Genomic DNA, 20,075 nt, shown 5'->3' with positions numbered 1-20,075 from the left:
ATGAATCCTTTTGTCTAGTGTCACTTGAGCTGTGAAATTTGTAGTTACCGCACCAACAATTCCTACTCCGCTCAGGAATAAGTTTAGGGTTTAACCCCTTCGACACTCATGACGAGCTGGGCTCGTCATGGTGTAGCCTCCTCATACACTGATGACGAGCCCAGCTCGTCAAAAAACAATATAAAATAGCAATTCCCAGCACAGGAGGGGAATTGCCTTAGCAGCCATGGAGTTAAGTACAGGGTCATATTCTGGTTTCGTTATTTTCAATATATAGGGTATACACATTCAAGGGAGAACACTGTAGATAAGTAATTGGAGTATGTTGTGATTTTTTACCATTTTGGTGCCCCTCTGACGTGTTCTCTTTGCGCTCTAGTGTAAATTAGCTCTTAGCAAAGACTCTTTTTGCACGTTTGAGTGAGTGTGCACGTAGCACGTATACATGATACTGTTAAAACAAAGCCAAAATGCATCATAACCATTTCACTGGCTAAGTACATTTATGTCAAGTTCCCAACTCTTTCAGGTCTTTTGGAGCTTGACTTGAATAAGGTCTCAGTACAGATCTTGTAATGAGTAGCGCTCCCTTGGAGCAGTGGGTTCTTATCTTAACATCTTAATTGTTTTTTTATTAATCTCTCTTTCTACATCCTTTGTTAGTAGTTCTGACTATAGGCAACATGACAATTTCTACCAATGAGCAAGTCTCTCAATTTTGAGTGCCTTTGAATGCAATTAGCTTATATCCTCAGAGGTACCTGTTAAAATAAAGTACAAAGGTGACAACCCTCCCTCTTGCAGTACTGTGATTCCATCAACAAAGTTGACCTGGTTCATGAAGCTGCAGTTCACTAAAAATTGGCTTTTTCCATTTCCTCCTAGTAATCAATCTCTGCCTGGTAGTGTCCAATGTCGGTTCTGGCCCAAGGAGTATTACCCTGTTGAGTGGCAGGGCCAGCAAGCATCGAAGAGGTGCAACCTTCTCCATATGATTGTTGACAGTGTTAAAGGCAGCCTCTCCCAGGAGTCAGGAACTACTGCCTACTAAAGAAAGACGTATTCCTCATATACCCAGTGGGATATGCCTATTCTTCGAAGAAGTACCCAATCCCAACCCTCATCTAGTCTGTCTTGTCCAACGTGCAAGAATAAAACTTTTCATTCCAGTGTGTGGGTAGAAGAGAAGTGGTGGATTGTGACCAGGATAGTTTAAATGATGCACAATGGGTAGAATATAAAATAACAGAGATCTGTTAGAAGACACTACAATTTCAAGTGGACCATTGTCCAAAAATGTCTTACCTGTAAGAGATGGAGGCATGACTATGAACCATGCTAAAACATGCTATGTAGTTATGACAAGATACATGTTATACAATGGTGAGGATTATGCATGCCCCTTATTTCTGAAAAGATAAGTTATTGTGATATCAATTTTAAGGAAACCACACAATGTCCAACAATAGAAGCCATCTCTTTTCAAACCTCTACCAGTATTGATGAATTGGTTCATGTCACTCAACTCATATTCCAATGATGTTTTTGAGATCTTGATTTGTCAACATAATAGTTTTAGTGTTAGTTCTTATCTTTTACCATTTTAGTTTATTTGTATTTCTTCTTAGATAGGAACAACATGTATAGTGATTTTGCTATTATTCATATGCATATTTAAAATTATATAGTTGTCCATTGATGCTGATGCAATATTATTTGAGGGGGATATACTTATCAGTTCTAAAGAAGCTACTGCTTTGTTGCTGCCACAGGCCTCCAGTAAAACATTTAGTGACCTTGTATGTGCCAATTCATCTTTTGTGGTAGGTACAATTTGGGTCAAAAAGGTATTTAAACATTTACTGACCTTGCATGTGCCAGTTCAGCTTTAGTGGTATGTACCATTTGTGTCAAAATTGGATTTAAACATCTACTGACCTTGCATGTGTCAGTTCATCTTTACTGGTATGTACAATTTGTGTCAATATTTGATTTTTACAATGGTGTGTCATCCAGGGACCAAGTACTAAAGTGTATGCATTTTTCTGGAACTACCTCCAAGCTATAAAAAGAAGTGTATGGTCTACTGTTAGACTTGACATCTTTTTGCGTGTTTCCCCTGAGTTTTTGCTTACTGACCTCCTGGTTTTGACTCTGTTTTTGCTGGCGTAGCGTTTCTGCACACTTTTCGCACTGCTAATTAGCTGTAAAGTATGTTATGGATTGATGTTTTCATGATTGGATATTTGGTTTGCATGTCAGTCCCTAGTAAAGTGCACTGCGGGTGCCGGGGCTTGTGAATCAAATGCTACTCGTGGGCCTGCAGCAAGGATCGTGCCACCCACGCACGTGGACGGAAAAAGGTATCTCGGACCTGCCATCGCAGAGTTTGCGCGCAGTTGTGACTGCCATTTTGGCGCGGCCTGTGCCCACACTGGCCCATCATGGAATCTTCCCTTTTCTTACATGTCAGACGCCCCTAAGGTTGGACCAAGGTACCACTATGGGCAGGGTGCATTGTATGTGAAATGCAGGACATGCCCAAGTGTGTGTGTGGGAGGTCCTGATAGTGAATACAGCCAAATTCGCTCTTCACTATTGTAAGGTCATCCCTTCCCCCGTAGGATGGATCGGGTTGGCGGTAAGGAAATGAAGTTTAGTATTCCTGAACTCAGAATTTAAAGACGCAGCTTTTAGCGAGGGTTCCCTTTTCATTCTGAGTTCATAAAGGTCACTTTTTGAAAGTGGGTATTATTTTGCTTGGCCGTCCTGTGTGCCTCTGCTGGAATGTGGATTGCCTGTCTGGGTTTTGGATGACAGAAGGCTGGGGAGCAGGTGTGCCTCCAGATAGTCTTGGTAGGTCAGGAAGGGGCTGAATAGACCTGAGCTGCAATGGGGGAAGATGGGGGAGATTTCCTTCCACCTCAAAGAGCCTGGTCTGCCTCTGACAATGCCGTCTCCACCTCCTGCCAGGAAAACACACCAGAGTAAGCCAGCCTGGTTCTGGCCGGACACAGACACCCACTGCCTGAAAGATCAAAGGATTTTTGTGTACAAATACAGGGGGCAGACCCCTGAACTTTAGAACTCATCAGGAACAAGAAGACTGCCAAGAAGAAGAGCCAGAGAAGCTGCGAAAAGAAACATCTGCTTTGCTGGGCTGACCTGCAGTGGCTGCTTCTGTCTTGGGCAGTGAAAGGCCTACACTGGACTTTCTGCAACTAAATTTGTGAGTCTCTCCAAGGGCTTGAGAGAGACATTGCCCCCTGTTCACGAAGTCTCAGGAAACACAAAGACTTCAAGCTCTTCTGCCTGCAGCACTGGGAACTGTGTGTTTGTGCTGCAAACAGAGGAAAAGCAACTCAACGACTTCTACGACGCCGCTGTCGACTCTGTGTCCTGAAGACACCGCAGCGGGCATGCCTCAAAGCTGCACCGCAACCTTTGTCTCACCAACGACACCTGCTGACGCCGCCAACGAGCCACTGCATGCATCGCAATCTGTGGGCACCGCACTCCACACTGCCTTGCTTCACGCCGAAGCTTTGACACGGCAGAGAACACCGCCGCAACGCGACCCTGGTCTCACCGACGATGCCTGTTGATCCTTCTTCCTTTGTTTTTCAATCAACAGTGTCTCTCTTGGTATTTTTCTCACTTTACACAAGGTTGCGTTCAATGTTTCAGACTAATATCCCCTTACTGTAAACCTGGCTAAGCAGTCTGAGGCAGCCGCCTCAAAATCCTCCTCTCGAGTACAATTGCTCTTTAGCCTGAGGAGTTCGCCATAAGGTATACTCAACACTAGCTTTGGGGGTGGCTACTAGTCGCAAATAGTATGGAGTTTTCTGCAGTGGATTTTCGATAGAGAGCTGTCTCAATGTTATGTCCTTCAATGAACACCTTCAGGTCCAGGTAGTCCACTGCCACTGGACTAACTGTACCCGAGAAGTGTAAATTAACATCATTAGTGTTCAGAAGGTTAATGTAACCCAGAGCTGTATCCTCTGTGTCCTGCCACACAATGAAAAGGTCATCGATATATATCAATACCATTCTATTACCTTCCCTCCGGTGTTTCCATCCTGGTAGGTTCTGGGCACCTGCTCCTCCCACCAGCCAATGAACAAGTTCACATAACTGGGGGAAAAGCAGGTGCCCATCGCCGTACCAGTCAGGTGTCTATAATGTTGCTCCTCAAACAGAAAGATGTTGTTTGTCAGGCAAAATTCCCAAAATTCCACTAACATGAGGTTGTGTTGTGCATACCTCAGCTGTCTTTTGTTTAAGTAGAATTTAATGGCCTTCACCCCAGCTCCATGTTCTATACATGTGTAAAGACTTGTGATGTCTAATGCCATCAACAAATAGGTTGGGTCCCATTTTACGCTCTTGATTTTGTTTAAAAAATCTTTGGTATCTTTCACATAAGAATCTAACTGAATCACAAACGAAGACAAAAAATTATCAATAAACATTGAAACATGTTCAGTAAGTCCTTGCAATGAGGAAACGATAGGCCTACCAGGTGGATGCAAATTGTCTTTATGTAATTTGGGAATGTGGTAAAAAGTGGGGATCACCGGATTAGAGCTACGTAAAAACAGATGTTCTTCCGGACCCAACATACATTTGTTGTACCATTTACGAATTAGTTTGTCATAGGCTTGAATGCTTTGATGATACTTTTCACTTGTAGTTTTTTGGTAGCACCTCTCATCCGACATTTGCCGCATAGCTTCTTTACAGTACTGTTCTCTGGTTTGTACCACAACATTCCCTCCTTTGTCTGAAGGATTTATAATCACAGATTTGTCCTGCCCAAGATTTTCCAGTGCTTTTTTCTCAGCTTGCGATAGATTATTTTTAAATGCGGCAAGTGTAAAGCCTGCGCAAACAGCAAAAGGGTATTAACATACACCATACCCGACACAGGGAGAAAGAAGAAAATATCTAAATTTATAACGTGTGGTACGCCCTATGTAGTGTATTGCCTAGTGTGCCCATGCGGGCTTCGCTATATAGGCAGCACGAGCACGGTACATCAGCAAAAAATAAGAATACTGGAGCATCTAAGGGCAATTGATACGATCGATCAGGCATATCCGGTGGCGCGACATTTCGCGGAGAAGCATCGGAGTGATTGAAACAAATTACAATGTTTTGGCTTAGATCATGTTCCCCTAAATGTTAGAGGAGGTGATAAAATAAAGAAGTTACGTAGACTTGAATCACGTTACATAATAGATCACAAAATCACCAGGGTGAATGAATAGTGGCGAAGAGTTGGCAGTACACATAGGAACATGAATTTTGAACTCTGAAGTATGATTATATATAAGGAGAAGGGAACTTGTTTTCACCAGAAGGTCTCAGTCTTAATCTGAATGAAATGTTTTTCCTGTAAAGTGTTGAAAGTTAGAATAATCAATGATGGATTCTTAATAAGATGAACTTATGCCTCATGATTTTAGAACTATGAATTTGAAAATGTAAATTTTGAATTGTGGAGTATTAATCCTGGATTCCGACTCTGTATATCTAGGTAGAAATTTGAACTTTGGGATATGAAATATGTATGTTCATTCATAAATGAAAAAAGAAAAAAGAAAAAATAGTAAAGTAAAATGAAAAAAGAAATACGAAATTTGACTTAAGGTTGACTATAATGAGCAGAGGAAGGACATACGCCGATTCACGGCGAGATTTCAGTTACCTCAGGACAATGGTCGGGCCGATACACGGCAGACAATGTGCTATGGATGTAACACAATTAGTAAATTGATGATGCCAGGATTAATCTTGATTAACAAGTGAGAAATAGAGACGAATAAGTCCCTGGCAAAGTATGATAACGCATAATTAGAATGGCTGCATGGGACTTAAGTCTATAAAATATAAGGAATGTGCATATATGATGCAGAAGCATTTGGACACTTTAAAATGGCGTTGAATGAGCGCGACAGTCGTTTCTCTGTTTTAGTGAATGAGAAATGTTGAAAAACATGTCGGTTCCGCAATGTAATTGACATAGAAAAGGGCATTTCGCCGAAAAGCGTCTGCATCTGTTGTTGCTGGTCAATCTGTAATAAAGCTGTTCTGAAATACCCCTGAGAGTGCAGAATTCTCTTTTTTGACTTAAAGGAGTTTGAGCGATAATAAGTAGTGGTGTCCACTACTGCTTTTCCGCACCCGTTGAATAGTGCTCTGTCCATGGTGGAAACCGAAGCATGTATATATATACTAGCAGCCCGCCCCAGCGTTGCCTGGGGCAGATAGGGGCTAGGGGCAGCATTTGAGGCTTGCGTGCACTTCTGCCCCCGGCCCCCTCCCGCCACAGCCCGGCCCCCTCCCGTCCCGGCCCCCTCCCGCCCGTGTCCCGGAGAGCCTGATCGTTACCTGAGCCGCCGGTCCCGCTCCAGGCGCCCCGCTCGCACAGGCCGCCACTCACCAGGCACCCCACCCGCACAGGCTGCCACTCTCCAGGCGCCCCGCCCGCACAGGCCGCCACTTTTGAGGCGCCCTGCCCGCACAGGCCACCACTCTCCATGCGCCCCGCCCGCACAGGCCGCCACTTCGCCCAGCAGCAAGCAGGGCCGCTGCAGTCCTCCCAGCAGGTCGCGATCTTCGGTGCCATTTCCGGAAGTGTTGCCAGGGAGCGCAAACGCAAATGATGTCATCACGCAGACGTCGCGGCTGGCGCTATTTGCAAGGGACTACTTTATTTTTATTTCGAAATTTTTTAAACAACGTATATTTTTTATTTTAGCCTATGTCCTTCTGCTTGCCCTGAGGTTTTCAAAGATGTCTTGGGTGTTTTTATTGGTGGTGTACTTTGAGTTTACCTGGCTCAAAGGTTTGTGTTCTCTCTTTATAATAGTAGTATAGATAAAATCTACCAGTCACAGAATGCAAAGCAAAAACCTGGACTGGATCAGTTACTGTTGCATGAATAGGCTGTGTGGAGTGTTGAGCTTGCAATCTAATCGAGTAGTTGGAGGCTCCAGTAGGGCTTCCCCTACCAATGTTGGCACTTTCTGAGATTGAGCACACTGGAAAGTGTCAGCGGAGTGCATTGGGATGACGCACATTCAGGACAACATTGCATGCTCCCAATTTAAGTTACAGCCTATGGTAAGTCACCTATGTCGATAAGACTTCAAGAAAGCCAGATTTGTCAACAGGTGCGTGGAGGCACAGGAGTGGGTTCAAGTTGTGGAGCTGGAAAGGGAGGAGGAGAACATATAGCATCTGTAGAGAGCCATCCGGCCTCTATATCACACTGTTGCCACCTGTAGCACTCCTCTGGGCAGGCGCAGTCTGAGGATATAAATAAAGGAGTGTAAGGCTGCACAGGGTCTTTGCCGGCAGAGAATCTTTGTGTGCAAGTTGTTGTTGTTGTGTCACACACCGGAGGCCTGTGCAGCAGAGATGGGGAGTGAGCAAAGCCACCCTGCTACACTGTCAGCGAGGCCAGTACGGACCCATGCTGCCACGAGGACCGTCAGAGTGCGAGGCCCAACACTGCACCCAGCCTTGCCGTGCATGCTGGAGCCAGGCGCCCCAGATTCTCCGGCACTCCCAGCAGGCTTACCTGCAGCTCCTGGCACCGGTGAAGCTAGAGCTTCTGGCGCCCGGGGCTATCCCTCAGATTGCCGCCCCTGCCGATAGTGGGAGGGGGAGGGGGGAGGATTACAGAAAAAATGACTTATTTGCTCCGGAGCCCCCAATGAAGTCAACCATGTAGCTTGGCATTGTCGCGCCAAAAACCTCCAGCTTGTCATTGATATATAGAAGTTCATTTCACACAAGGCCTAGTGACAGAGAAATCGCACACTCCTTTTGTGTTCTGACATTCTTGACATGCTTTACATCATAACGTTATACATACTACATTATTCCATCCCATTATCAGGTATTTCTAACCTTATTCCCCATTACCACATTCAGTACCTTCCAGCCTGGGTTGTGACCCCCTAGCGATGTGCGTGCCTGTCCATTTCTGGTGCTTCCCAGCCATTTTAAGATCTTCTTATAGTTTCTCGTTGTTCAAATGGGTGTCATCTATAATATTTATATGTTTCCCTCCTCTTCATTGCTTGATTTTGCTCGCGCGGAAGTGTCACTCATAGTTGTTGGAGTCTGGCCCTAACGCTATATCCTCTCACTGGGACACCATGTTCGGGTCTCTGCTCTTTATGCAACAACTTATTGAATATAAGGAGTCGCAGTTGTGATTCCGTTGAATTGAGCCTACTGGACTACAGTAAAAAATGGCAATGATTGCTAAAAGGAAAGCTCAGGACTGGATCGGCACAGGCTCCTCTGATAAACCACAGACCTCTCAGGTTCTCCATTTCCAAGCTTGAGTAGCTCATCCCGTCCATATGTTTTCATTGCACTCAGGGGTTTCCAGTCCTGTTCATCCCATCATAAACCCAACACTACAAGTTCCAGAATGCAAAGGAAAGAAAAATGCACTGAGTGAGCGCCTCACGCTTGGATCTGGAAAACTCAGAGAGAAACCTAAATCTACAACAGTGCAAGGAATCGTTTTCCAGCAGCTGCCCTCCCAACCCCTTCACATACATACTACTCTGACAGGCATTATGGATCAAGACACTTAAAGAGCAGAAGACTTTAAATCAATGTTTTAAGTGACCTCGAAGCAGGCTAAACAGCCTGCAATTGGCACTCTGTTTGCAATTGAAATACAAAAAATATTAGTTCGAACAAAACTTAGGTTTTAAATATATAAAGAGGCCCAATGACTTCCTCTTGTCCAACTCTACATATCCCCCACTATTCCTTTTCAGTGCAAATAATATTCTAACATGTCCACGCTCAAATTACTTTCAATTTCATTACACCAAATCAACTAATAGTGTTTAAGTTCCAGAGTAGCATGCTACTCACCGAAAAGCGCTTTGACGCCTCTTCAGAGGAAGTAAGCACTATATAAATGCAATTACAATGCAATACGTGCCATTAAGCAAATTGAGAAAAGGCAAAATAGAAGAACTGGGCCATCAGTGACACGCGCCACCCCGAAAATAGTGCCACCTGGGGCGGACCGCTATGCCAGTGCTGTGGAGTGAGTTACACACATGAGCAGACAGACAGTGCAGAGTTTGCACTCCCATAGTCCATGGATGACTTTATCTCCCAAAGGAGGAGGGGGTCCAGCACCCCCTCAGATGATTCGCCTCTCCGCCTGCCTCAGGTGTGCCTTCAAGCTGCACTATGCCCTCATGCCACTAGGCGGGCTAGACCTGTAACATGTAACTCCTACAAATTCTTTGTACCCAGAGCTGGCCGTTGTGCCTCCAAAGAGAAATCTGGGTTTTTGGAAACCAGAAGGCCTTGCCTCCAGATCAAAGCAAATCTAATATTTTAAAAGACAGTATGTACAGGCAGAAACCTTGAAGTAGGTTCCCCCGATTGCTTCATATGTGTTTCCACTGAAGGACTTCTGTTTCCGATGGTACACAATGTGCGCTTCATAACATGCACCCCACAAATCGAGCGAGCGTGAAACATCTAATCTACAGACTCAAATTCTGTGTGATGAGCCAAGTATACTATGTGCGTTATTAGCCTCTACTGCATACTTAGTAATGCTCCCAGACATTCCTGAACGGATATTGCACGCTACATAAATACAAAACACAGCATAGCATGGCTACAATCAATGCGTTTATTTTATGGTAAATAAACTCACTCAGTATCAACCGTGCCTCGTAGCGTTAAATACACATTCCGCCCTCTGCCGCCGTGACCTCCCTGACATCATGAAGCCGGCCTCGAGGTATTCTGAAGGAAAAAATAATGCGCTGGCTCCAATGTGCTTAAAACACGCATTTGACGAGTTTCTTTTGGTTCTTCTTTACAACAAGTTCAGGCGCTGCAAATATGCCTGCACTCTCCAGACTCGAGAGCGCCTGGTGATGGCGCACGTCACTGCAGCGCTTTCAGCGCAGGGGCTGGTCAAAAATGATTCCCAGAGCGATCATTGGTAGCACTTTCGCGCGCTACCAATGATGGCTCTGGGACCCACATACGCGGCGCTCCCGCCCTCGCAGGACTGATGGCCCACGGCGGCGGCCTTTATAATTTATTTGCGGACACCCGCCGCCCCGAAAATAGTGCCACCTGGGGCGGTCCGCCCCCCTCGCCCCCCCCCCCCCCCCAATTACGCCGTTGGCTCCTGGGGCCCACGCTGTTATGTCTGCCTAGTCTGGTGGCTGCAAGTCCCCTCGTCTGCAGCGGTAGGTGCCACCCCACCAAGTCTGACTGCAGTCTCGCTCCAGCCCTCCCCAGCACACTTGTCTGCAGCCGGCTGCCACCTCTTCAATTCACCCCACAGCCCAAGATCAGCCAAGGCGGGGCCCCATGCGTGTCCCTCTCCTGCTCGGCTGGAGGTCTGCAGCGTGCTGCGAGGCCAGGAAAGCAAATCCCTGACGCGGGTCTCAGTGGTTTCCCGCAGAATGCGGCCAGGACTGATGTTGGTTCAGGTAAGTGCACGCAAATGATGTCATCACGCAGACGTCGCGGCCGGCGCTACTTGCAAGGAACTACTTTATTTTTATTTCAAATTTTTTTAAACAACGTATATTGTTTATTTTTAATAGCCTATGTCCTTCTGCTTGCCCTGAGGTTTTCAAAAATGTCTTGGGTGTTTTGATTGGTGGTGTACTTTTCGAGTTTACCTGGCTCAAAGGTTTGTGTTCTCTCTTTATAATAGTAGTATAGATATATATATATATATATATATATATATATATATATATATATATATATATATATATATATATATATATATATATATATATATATATATATATATATATATATATCTATACTACTATTATAAAGAGAGAACTGTGTCCTTTGAGCCAGGTAAACTCAAAAAGTACACCACCAATTGCAACACCCAATACAGCGTTGGAAAGGGGAGGTCCAGGAGATGGACATAGGCTGTATAAAAATAAAAATAAAACGTAACTAAAAAAATTTACCATAAAAAAAAGTAGTCCCTTGAAAGTAGCACCGGCCGCGAGGTGGGTCATGACATCAGGAGCGAGGGGAGGAGCGGCGTACGCTGACGTCCGAGCATTGAGTGCAAAGAGCGGAGACTGGAGGACTGGTGAGACGTGATTGGAGCAACCGACGCTGACGTCCCAGCATTGATTGCAAAGAGCGGAGACTGGAGGACTGGTGAGACCTGATTGGAGCAACCGAGAGGCGAAGAAAGGGGGACCCGGTAAACGAGAGCCATGTGGCGAGTAGCAGAGAAGGTCAGGAAAGGGGTCATTCACTTGTGTGATAGTCACAAGGCAACAGCGCTAGGAAGGGGGCGGAGTGACGTGATGCTGAGCCGGCCAGGGAACAGGTATTGAGGTACAAAGACCGAGCGCACGGGAAGGGGTGCTGTGACAAGGTGTAGTAGATGCAGCGTGGGAAGGGAACAGGTGACAAGGTGTAGTAGATGCCGCGTGGGAAGGGAACAGGTATGATGTATACAGCCAGCTGGAGCGCAAGGGATATGGCAGAAGGCTTGAGAGGGCTGGTATGCGTAGAGAGAACAAATAGCGGCTTTTGCAGTACGATCATCCTTCAGCACAGTCAGAAAGTCAGTGAGCAAACTAACAAGAGTGGATATGATCAGATGTGTCTACAGAAGTCGAAAGAATGCTGCCCTAGCATCTAAAAAGGTGACCAGGAGGTGGAAGAGTGGGATCTTATGCAAACCCAAAACATGGTCTGAAAGAAAAGGTTTAAATACACCCAGAGCCTAACCGATCCCTTTTTCTACGTGCAGGCGGGGGCTCTAAAGCCTAATTGCTCCCGGACAACGTCGGGACGGGCTGCTAGTATATATATATATATATATATATATATATATATATATATATATATATATTCGTCAAAGAGCACGCTGATGCAGAACATAATATCTCTTTGTTTCCAATGAAATTATACAAAGAAAAAGGTGTGCTCATGAATAAGAGAAGCAGGCAATTTACACACATTAGCAAAAAATAAGGTAAACTGTTTATGATAAATGTCATCACCATTAGGACGTCTCCTTTGGACCACCTATGCTGATATTTCAGGTTTCAGGATCAATATTTAGAGCAGAAGTTGTTAACCTGTGGTCCGGGGGAACCCTGGGGGGCAGCAATACTTACTCAGGGGGGTCTGTAAGTGGTTAGAAAATGTAGTTACGTGTTTGCAAATAAAGAAGCAAAATGTAAAACTTAAATATTTTAAATATGAAGCAGTTTGCAATTAGAGATTAAAAATTAGGTTGGTGTCTTCAGAATGATTTGTGGGAGCAGTGCAAATGAATCAAAAAGGAATATAGTATGAAAGATGCGGGGCATCAGTTGGATATTAACAATCCCTATCCTTCCCATAGAAATGAACATTTATATTTTTTATATTTTTGTGAATAAAATATTTAATCATTTGTGCATTTGTTTGATGATTGATTTGTTTCTGTATTTTTGTGTATTGAGGGTCAAACATCCAAATTGCTTAAGCCATGACCTCTGGCTTCCAGTAATGGCTCACTGGGGGTCCACAGATTCTAATAATGATTCAGTGGGGGTCCACACAAGTCAAAATGTTAAAAACTACTTGTTTAGAGTAATTCATCTATATTAGATGTTAGGTCACTATCTCCTTTCCATTCAAAGAAATACACTTTCCCCTGACATATTTTGTCATCTTATTTTAGGGTCCTCGACTCGAAAGAGCACATGTTCTATGTCTTCCTTGTTTCAGCTTCTCCCATTTCTCTTTCTAAAGACCGGTCCGCGGTATTAGAAGCTAATGGACGTTCTGCCAAAGAACAGTCCTATCAGCTCTTAGTATCTCATTTCCAGCTTAAGTCTTAAAACACTCCTGTAATACCAAAGGACATTGGGTTGCGGCTCTTTAGCTTGAGTTAAAGAAAGTCTTCATCAGGAGATAGTGGACCTGAGCAGGAACTCTCTTTCCCATAGACTCCATTCAGCAGTGTAGGGTCTGGCTTCACAGTCAAGGATCCATCTGAGAAGAAGAGCTGGGGAAGAACCAGGAGAAAGAGATTCTGCACTTTCAGTGACAGGGTTTAAGACTTTCTTTCAAAGTATGGACTCTTACCTCATTGTGACCAGAAGGTCCATATGTCCCCAATTTGCAGCCCGCCGTTGGTATGATTTTACCTAATTCCATTTGATGCAAACAGCTTGAAGATATCACGTAAGGTCAATGCTCGAAGATGGTGTTATGTCTCTAGTTTAGAGAGGACATGTCCAGGGCCAATGAATGATGATTACCCACCCCTTCAACTGCCATGTTTGAGACTGGGCTGGTCCACAAGATGTCACAGTACTAAAAAATTAGGAAGCAGCGCCTGCCAACATAAGTCTCAGCCGATTACCTTCTAGTGGTGTAGTGTCCATTTGTGATCTGCATTATCACTGCATCCCGCTGCAAAATAATCCATGGAACGCCATGACTGGATTAAGCTCATTTTCTAAAACTTTAAAAATTAAGAATATGCAAAAAAAAAAGGCATTGTTTTGTAATAATTCTCTCCTTTAGTCCCACCCCCTATATTGCATTAAACAACACAAATAGAATAGCTATTGGAAAAAATGGTTATTTCAGAAATTATCTCCTCATGTCGCCGTTGCAACAGAAGGCTATGTTTATAGTTTTTAATGTTCAGTGTGCTCTTTATTCTTCTGGAGCGCATATGCAAATTTCATGCAAAGTGGAATTTAAAGGCTATCAAGGAGGCATTCTGGGTTGATCGTGCTGTTTGAAAATCAATAAATAATTTAACACTCTTTGTTGACTTTTTTTCAAAAGTTTGAGCTACTTTTTTGATTGTGTGTTTGTTGAATTCAGTTCAGATGTTTTTTGTCAGGCTCTGTGTCACTGTGGTATCCCTTCACACCATCAAACCACTTTGCACAGTAATAGTGTGCCGCGTCTGTGATCTTGGCATCTTTTACAAGAAGCTGGTACACGGTGCCAGCACTATTTACGGTGGCAGTGAAGTGGTCAGATGACATCCTAGGGCCATACCTAGGGGCGCTATAGGTGTGATGGTGATACAGAATGAGTTGTGGGACCTCTCCTGAGACCTGCCTGTAGAATGAGACAGCATGGTTCTCTTTCACTCCAACCTCACAGCTAAGAGTGGCACTTTGTCCAAGGCTGACCTGGGCAGCAGGGGGCATCACAGGTTTCTGAGCCTGGGCATCTGAAAAGAGAGAGACAGAATTACAACATTCTATGAATACTTGCAACGTATACTAGCATACTTATACATATAGAAATAAAGCATGGAAGCATACATCAGACCTCGCCATACTCACATGAAGCCCAGGACAGGGCATAGAATGCCAGGGTCTGCAGCAGCCTCATCCTTTCAGCAATGCTGGCGCCTTTCAGAGCTTTGCACCAAGGTTTGCACAAAAAAGGCAACTTCACGCAGGTTTAATATGTGCCATCAGTGCCCCCGGGGGCCCGGGTCAGATATGCAAATATGAAATGCACTCATCCATCATGCATCATGGACCGAAAGAGGAACACTTTTGCAGAGTATGAAATAACTGTAACAAAGATATTGACTTCGATCACTTATGTTCTTTAAGGATTTGCTGCATTCGACAGCACAGGCTGATGACATTTGTTTCAAACAACCTGCTTTTTCTTCAGGGCTGTTCCTTGAGAATAGGAACACACAGTTAGATGGTTTGTTTGTATCTTTATTTCTGTTGTATATCAACACACATCGTTCAGATTTCGCGTTCAAATGCTAAGCAAGTTGTTGCTATTTCCAATGAGTGAATACAACTTTGTTAACAAAAATACTTTTGTTACATTTGCATTTTTGTCAAAGAATGTGAATATTGTCAAGATTGAGGATGCCTGTAAACAGACTAATGACGCTCCGGTTGAAAGGTATTTTGGATGCATTCGTTAAACTACAAAGTTACAGAGCCCTCTTCTTTAATGCTCGTATTCACTTATATAGATGGCATACAAAGTGCACTCTCCCCCCCCAATGCATGCTTAAAGAGAGGCCCCCCTTCAACAATTAAACTCGGGAGTCTTGCTTGATTTTCTGCAGTGTGCATGTTTATTAAAATTAAGTTCACAGGTCAATTACTTCATTGACCCCCATTTCTTTATTTTTACATCACAGCATTGAAAAACTCACTCTTATATACATATACACTCTTTTACCGCCCATTCTCCAATGGGCATTTGGTTTAACTTCGGGTTGCGCCAGCAGGCCACAACCCAGATAGCCTGCTCTCTTTACGTTAACCCCCTTCCGGTCAACAGAGCCGCAGGTGAATAATGTGCCACCACTTGGGCAACCAGCGGCTTCCGGGGTATGGCTGGAGAAGCCAAGGCCACCAGCAGGTCAGCCCCAACTCTCCCGCCAGCCCGGAGTCCATGATGATTTAGAAAAACCGGTTCAGAGGTAAAATTGTCACTGGACAAGAAGTTCCCGTGGTATTCTTGTCCGGAACCCCGCTACTGCCCTGCCTGAAGTCCTAATTTTAGGGATGGGTGGGTGGGTGCCTTCTTCATGCGACGTCCGACTCCTGGGCGGTCAGCGAACAAAAGAGGGAGCCCCTAAGATGGACGCAGGCTTTTAAGCCTCGCGCCCTGTGACTACTTCCGGGGGAGTCAATAAGCCCTGATTCCATTGGTCCTCGCCTGACTTTCACTTCCGGGTCGGCTGACCCGGAAGTGAACCTCCGCTGGGTCGGCCCTTTGGCTGCCACTAACGACGCCACTCCCCGAAGGGGGGTGGCGCCTTGCATAGATGGCATACAAAGTGCACTCTCCCCCCCCCCCAATGCATGCCTTAAAGAGAGGCCCCCCTTCAACAATTAAACTCTGGAGTCTTTCTTGATTTTCTGCAGTGTGCTTGTTTATTAAAATTGAGTTCACAGGTCAATTACTTCATTGACCCCCATTTCTTTATTTATAGTCCAAATTATTTTTACATCACAGCATTAAAAAACTCACTCTTATATACATATACACTCTTTTACCGCCCATTCTCCAATGGGCATTTGGTTTAACTTCTGGTTGCGCCAGCAGGCCACAACCCAGATAGCCTGCTCTCTTTACGTTAACCCCCTTCCGGTCAACAGAGCCGCAGGTGAATAATGTGCCACCACTTGGGCAACCAGCGGCTTCCGGGGTAGGGCTGGAGAAGCCAAGGCCACCAGCAGGTCAGCCCCAACTCTCCCGCCAGCCCGGAGTCCATGATGATTTAGAAAAGCCTGTTCAGAGGTAAAATTGTCACTGGACAAGAAGTTCCCGTGGTATTCTTGTCCGGAACCCCGCCACAGGGCGAGGCGCTTACTGGCGGACTCGATCTCCCCCCCCGCGCTCGAGAGCTTCGGAGATGGCTCCTAAGACTGTTTCTATAAATATCTCAGTGCCCGCCTCTGAAAGGTGCACTCCATCCTCCGCATATAAATCCGGCCTGGACGTTTGTATCAACTTGTGACGGATAGTTCTAATGCTGGATTTCCGCAGGATTTCTGCCACTGACTGATTTAACCTCTTTATTGACTTATTCACCGCTTTCATGGGTGCGCCCCGCGACTATACCAACCTCGGGATGACTTCGGACCATAATAATATAGCCTCAGGCAAAATATTTTTGACAGCTGCTAGGGTAGAAAACAAGAACTCCTTCACTCCTCTCCTTCCGGCCGGAATCATATCGTTGCCTCCACAGTGCAACACGAATACATCTGGATAAGGCATGCCCCTGGCCAAAGCCGCCTTTAAATCCTTCGGGACGTCAGCTAGGAGCTGCCCGCCTATCCCCACCCAATGATGATCACATCCTTGCACCATGTGCACCCTTTTCTCAAGCGTTTCATTGAAGATCACCCCCGCCCTGCGAATGAAGGAGTGGCCGCACCAACATATTTGGATTCTCTTAGGGGAGGTACCTATAGTAAACATTAAGAAGCACGGTAAGAACGGTCTTTTAGGCAGAAGGGGCGGAAAAGTAATGGTAAAGACTATTAAACTAATTGCAGACGGACATAACGTTCGTAACATGCGGATTTCCAACGACCCAATCTCTTAATCGCCTGTTCGGGCAGCCCCAGGCCAGCAGCTGTTGTTGCTGCACCAATCCGAAAAGAATGGGATGTAAAGTCGGTCGGGTCAACCCTATCTTAGCCAAGGTCATTTTTACCACCCTTGTAAACTGGAACCTGGTGAGGGGCAAACCATTCCTGTGAACAAGCACTCTATCATCAGCCCCTTGAGGCCTGGCTTGCATGAACTCTCTCATCAGGGTAACCGGACAGAAAAGCTCCCCCTCTACCCTACCCAATTGTAACCAAGTCCCTTTTCCTAATGGGTCCGTTTTTGACCTTCGAACTCTGAGTCTCAGGACATCTATTGACTCTATTATGTCTGCACACTTTAGGCCTCCCTCCCTATCTGTTTTAGATGCCGGGAGTAATTCAGAGATTCGTAGAGCTCCACAAAAGGCTAAAACGTAGGCCACCCTAAATAATTGGGTCTCGTATGAGGAAAAACAGACGAGCGGCAACGCCTCCAAGATTTTTACCAACTTCCCTACATCTATAGGCCTTCTGGAGTCCTTTGCCCCAGGCGTCAAGCGCTCCCAACCCTTCACCGCTCTTCTTACCCTCTGGTCCTTCGTTGGGTCTGTAACTCCCTGCAACCCCGCATAGAATGCCAATGCTGATAATTGCCTCTTCATATATGCTACTGATTTCCCCATCTCTTTCTGCTGTACTATGAATCCTAACACGCTCTGAGGCACAAAAGCATCCACTAGGCCCGCTCCCCTTAAGTATGTCTTATAACATTCCCAAGACTTTTGATACATACACTTAGTCTTGGGGGCCAAGGATTCTGCTATCAACTCGGAGGCAGTGGGGCACCAAACTTCCATAGCTCCGCTGGGAAAGCTGTCATTGTCTCCTCTGCTTGCGGCCAAAGTGCACGGAATTCTGTCAACTTAAAACGAGATAACGCATCAGCCGCTTTGTTCTCAACACCAGGAACATGCCTAGCAGTGAAATGGACATTGTGGCTCAGGCATTGCAGTATTAACTCTTTTAAAAGACGGAGCACCCATGTGCAGGTTGCTCTCTGGTTATTGATCACCATCACTACTGACTGACCAAAATACAATGTGCCTGTTTGAGAGCATATCCCCCCACAAGTGCAACTCCACCACTATGGGGAACAACTCTAGGAAAGAAACGTTACGGGTCAGGCCTCGTTCTACCCATTCATCCGGCCAGTGCTGCATGCACCACTTAGGGCCCAAAATCGCCCCAAAACCAATACTTCCTGCAGCATCAGTGAACAGCTCAAGGTCGGCATTTGAGGTGCTGGCAGACCGCCACAACACCGTGCCATTGAATTCCTGCAAGAAACACTTCCAAATCAATAAGTCCTTTCTCACGTCAGCTGATAACCTCATTCTGTGGTGCTTTGCACGCAGCCCAGACATTGCCCTCGCTATACTCCTGGAGAAAGCCCTGCCCATTGGTATGACCCGCAAGGCAAAGTTCAGTTGGCCCAAAAGGACTTGTAACTGGTGTAGAGTTACTTTCTTTGCTCCTAGGCAGCTATCAATTGCGGCATTGAAGGCATCTACTTTTGTCTTAGGCAACCTGCACACACCTGTTCTGGTATCGATTTCAATGCCCAAAAACGTCAGACATGTAGTTGGGCCTTCTGTTTTTTCCGCCACCATTGGCACCCCCAGAGCTTCAGCCAGGTGCTGGAAGCCCAGCAGGGCCTTCCTGCATGACTGGGAACACTTAGGGCCCATGAATAGAAAATCATCCAAGTAGTGTACCACTTCATGGGATTTGTCTGAGGTCAGGAATTGCTCCACCGCCCATTCTAAGAACCTGGCGAAAGTCTCGAAAACTGCACAAGCAATAGAACATCCCATGGGCATGCACAAGTCTATGAAGTAGTTATCATCAAAGGTGAAACCCAACAACCTGGTGTCTTCTGGGCGAACAGGAAGTAACCTAAACGCTGACTCAATATCGGCTTTGGCCATTAAGGCTCCCTCACCCAACGCCTGCAATTTTTCAATGGCTGTGTCGAACGTTGTATAGCGCACCGTACACAGTTCTGGGTCTAATTTATCATTGACAGAGAAGCCAGGGGGACTTGATAGATTATGTATCAGGCGGAATTTACCCACTTCTTTTTTAGGAACTAATCCTGGCGGCGAGCAGACCAGATCGGGGTTAGGTAGATTTTTGAAAGGACCCACGACCCTCCCCAAGGAGACTTCTTTCATGATCTTGCTTCGCGCTGCCTCCATGTTCTGGAGCACTGAGCTTTGATTGCGAGGCGGGACATTAGTGGGGGAGGCTGAAGACGGGATACGGAAACCAAATGTAAAGCCGTGAAGCAGGAATTGAGCCTCCTCAAGTTTGTCATACTTACTAAGGAGGTGTGTCAGGACATGACGTTTAATGGGAGTTGGGAGCCTTGTCGGATGTTTTTGGTGGCTTTCCTTTTGGGGTGGTATGGGTGGACTGTTCTTTGGGATTTCCAGTTTGCTTAAAACATCTGATTTCTGGATGGGACGTTCCTCCGCAGTATGAACAGCAGTGTTTGAACCTGCATGAGGACCCCCTAGTACACTCCTTTCTGTTAAACTGCCAGCAGGCCTGTTTTTTATCACCAACTCCTTTGTCACTCCGAAAGGACTGACTCTGAGCGGGGGAACTAGTCTTAGACGTTGAGGGCGAAGAATAAAACACTGTGTGCCATAGATTGATCTCCCGTTGGTCCCATGATATGCCTGGGTGGACTGCTTTCATTTGTCTAAACATTTTATCATATTTTAACCACCCCAGGCCTGGAAACTCAGCTGCAGCACCATGTATCAGGGATATGTAACTCATCATTTGAGGACCCAACACGGGATATTTTTCCAGTATAACTGCAGCATAAATGGCAAATCCCGTGATCCAATTCTTCATGGACCACTCTACCCACGACTTCTTTTGATTATA

General features: G+C 45.5%; 1 protein-coding gene and 1 long non-coding RNA gene across 4 annotated transcripts in view; one reads left to right on the top strand and one right to left on the bottom strand.

Moving 5' to 3' along the window:
- The window catches only part of SIRPB2 (signal regulatory protein beta 2), a 620,501-nt gene that overhangs the window by 536,807 nt on the left and 63,619 nt on the right, over positions 1-20,075 (bottom strand). The window contains exons 1-2 of one of the 3 annotated variants that reach the window (XM_086947485.1): positions 14,376-14,467; positions 13,941-14,260 (exon numbers count right to left, since the gene is read on the bottom strand). The exons of the other annotated variants lie outside the window; for them this stretch is intronic. Coding sequence (XP_086803611.1) covers positions 13,941-14,260; positions 14,376-14,424 — 369 coding nt within the window. The 5' untranslated portion in view covers positions 14,425-14,467. Of the gene's footprint in view, positions 1-13,940; positions 14,261-14,375; positions 14,468-20,075 lie in introns of those variants that run through there. 3 annotated transcript variants of the gene reach the window in all.
- Positions 1-20,075, top strand: part of LOC147673592 (uncharacterized) — an 80,578-nt gene that overhangs the window by 1,479 nt on the left and 59,024 nt on the right. The window lies entirely within an intron of this gene.

The sequence above is a fragment of the Lissotriton vulgaris genome, chromosome 12, assembly GCF_964263255.1.
Source record: "Lissotriton vulgaris chromosome 12, aLisVul1.2, whole genome shotgun sequence".
Taxonomy (NCBI): domain Eukaryota; kingdom Metazoa; phylum Chordata; class Amphibia; order Caudata; family Salamandridae; genus Lissotriton; species Lissotriton vulgaris.
Note: the sequence above shows the minus strand (reverse complement) of the source record. Positions and strands in the feature narration are given on the sequence as shown.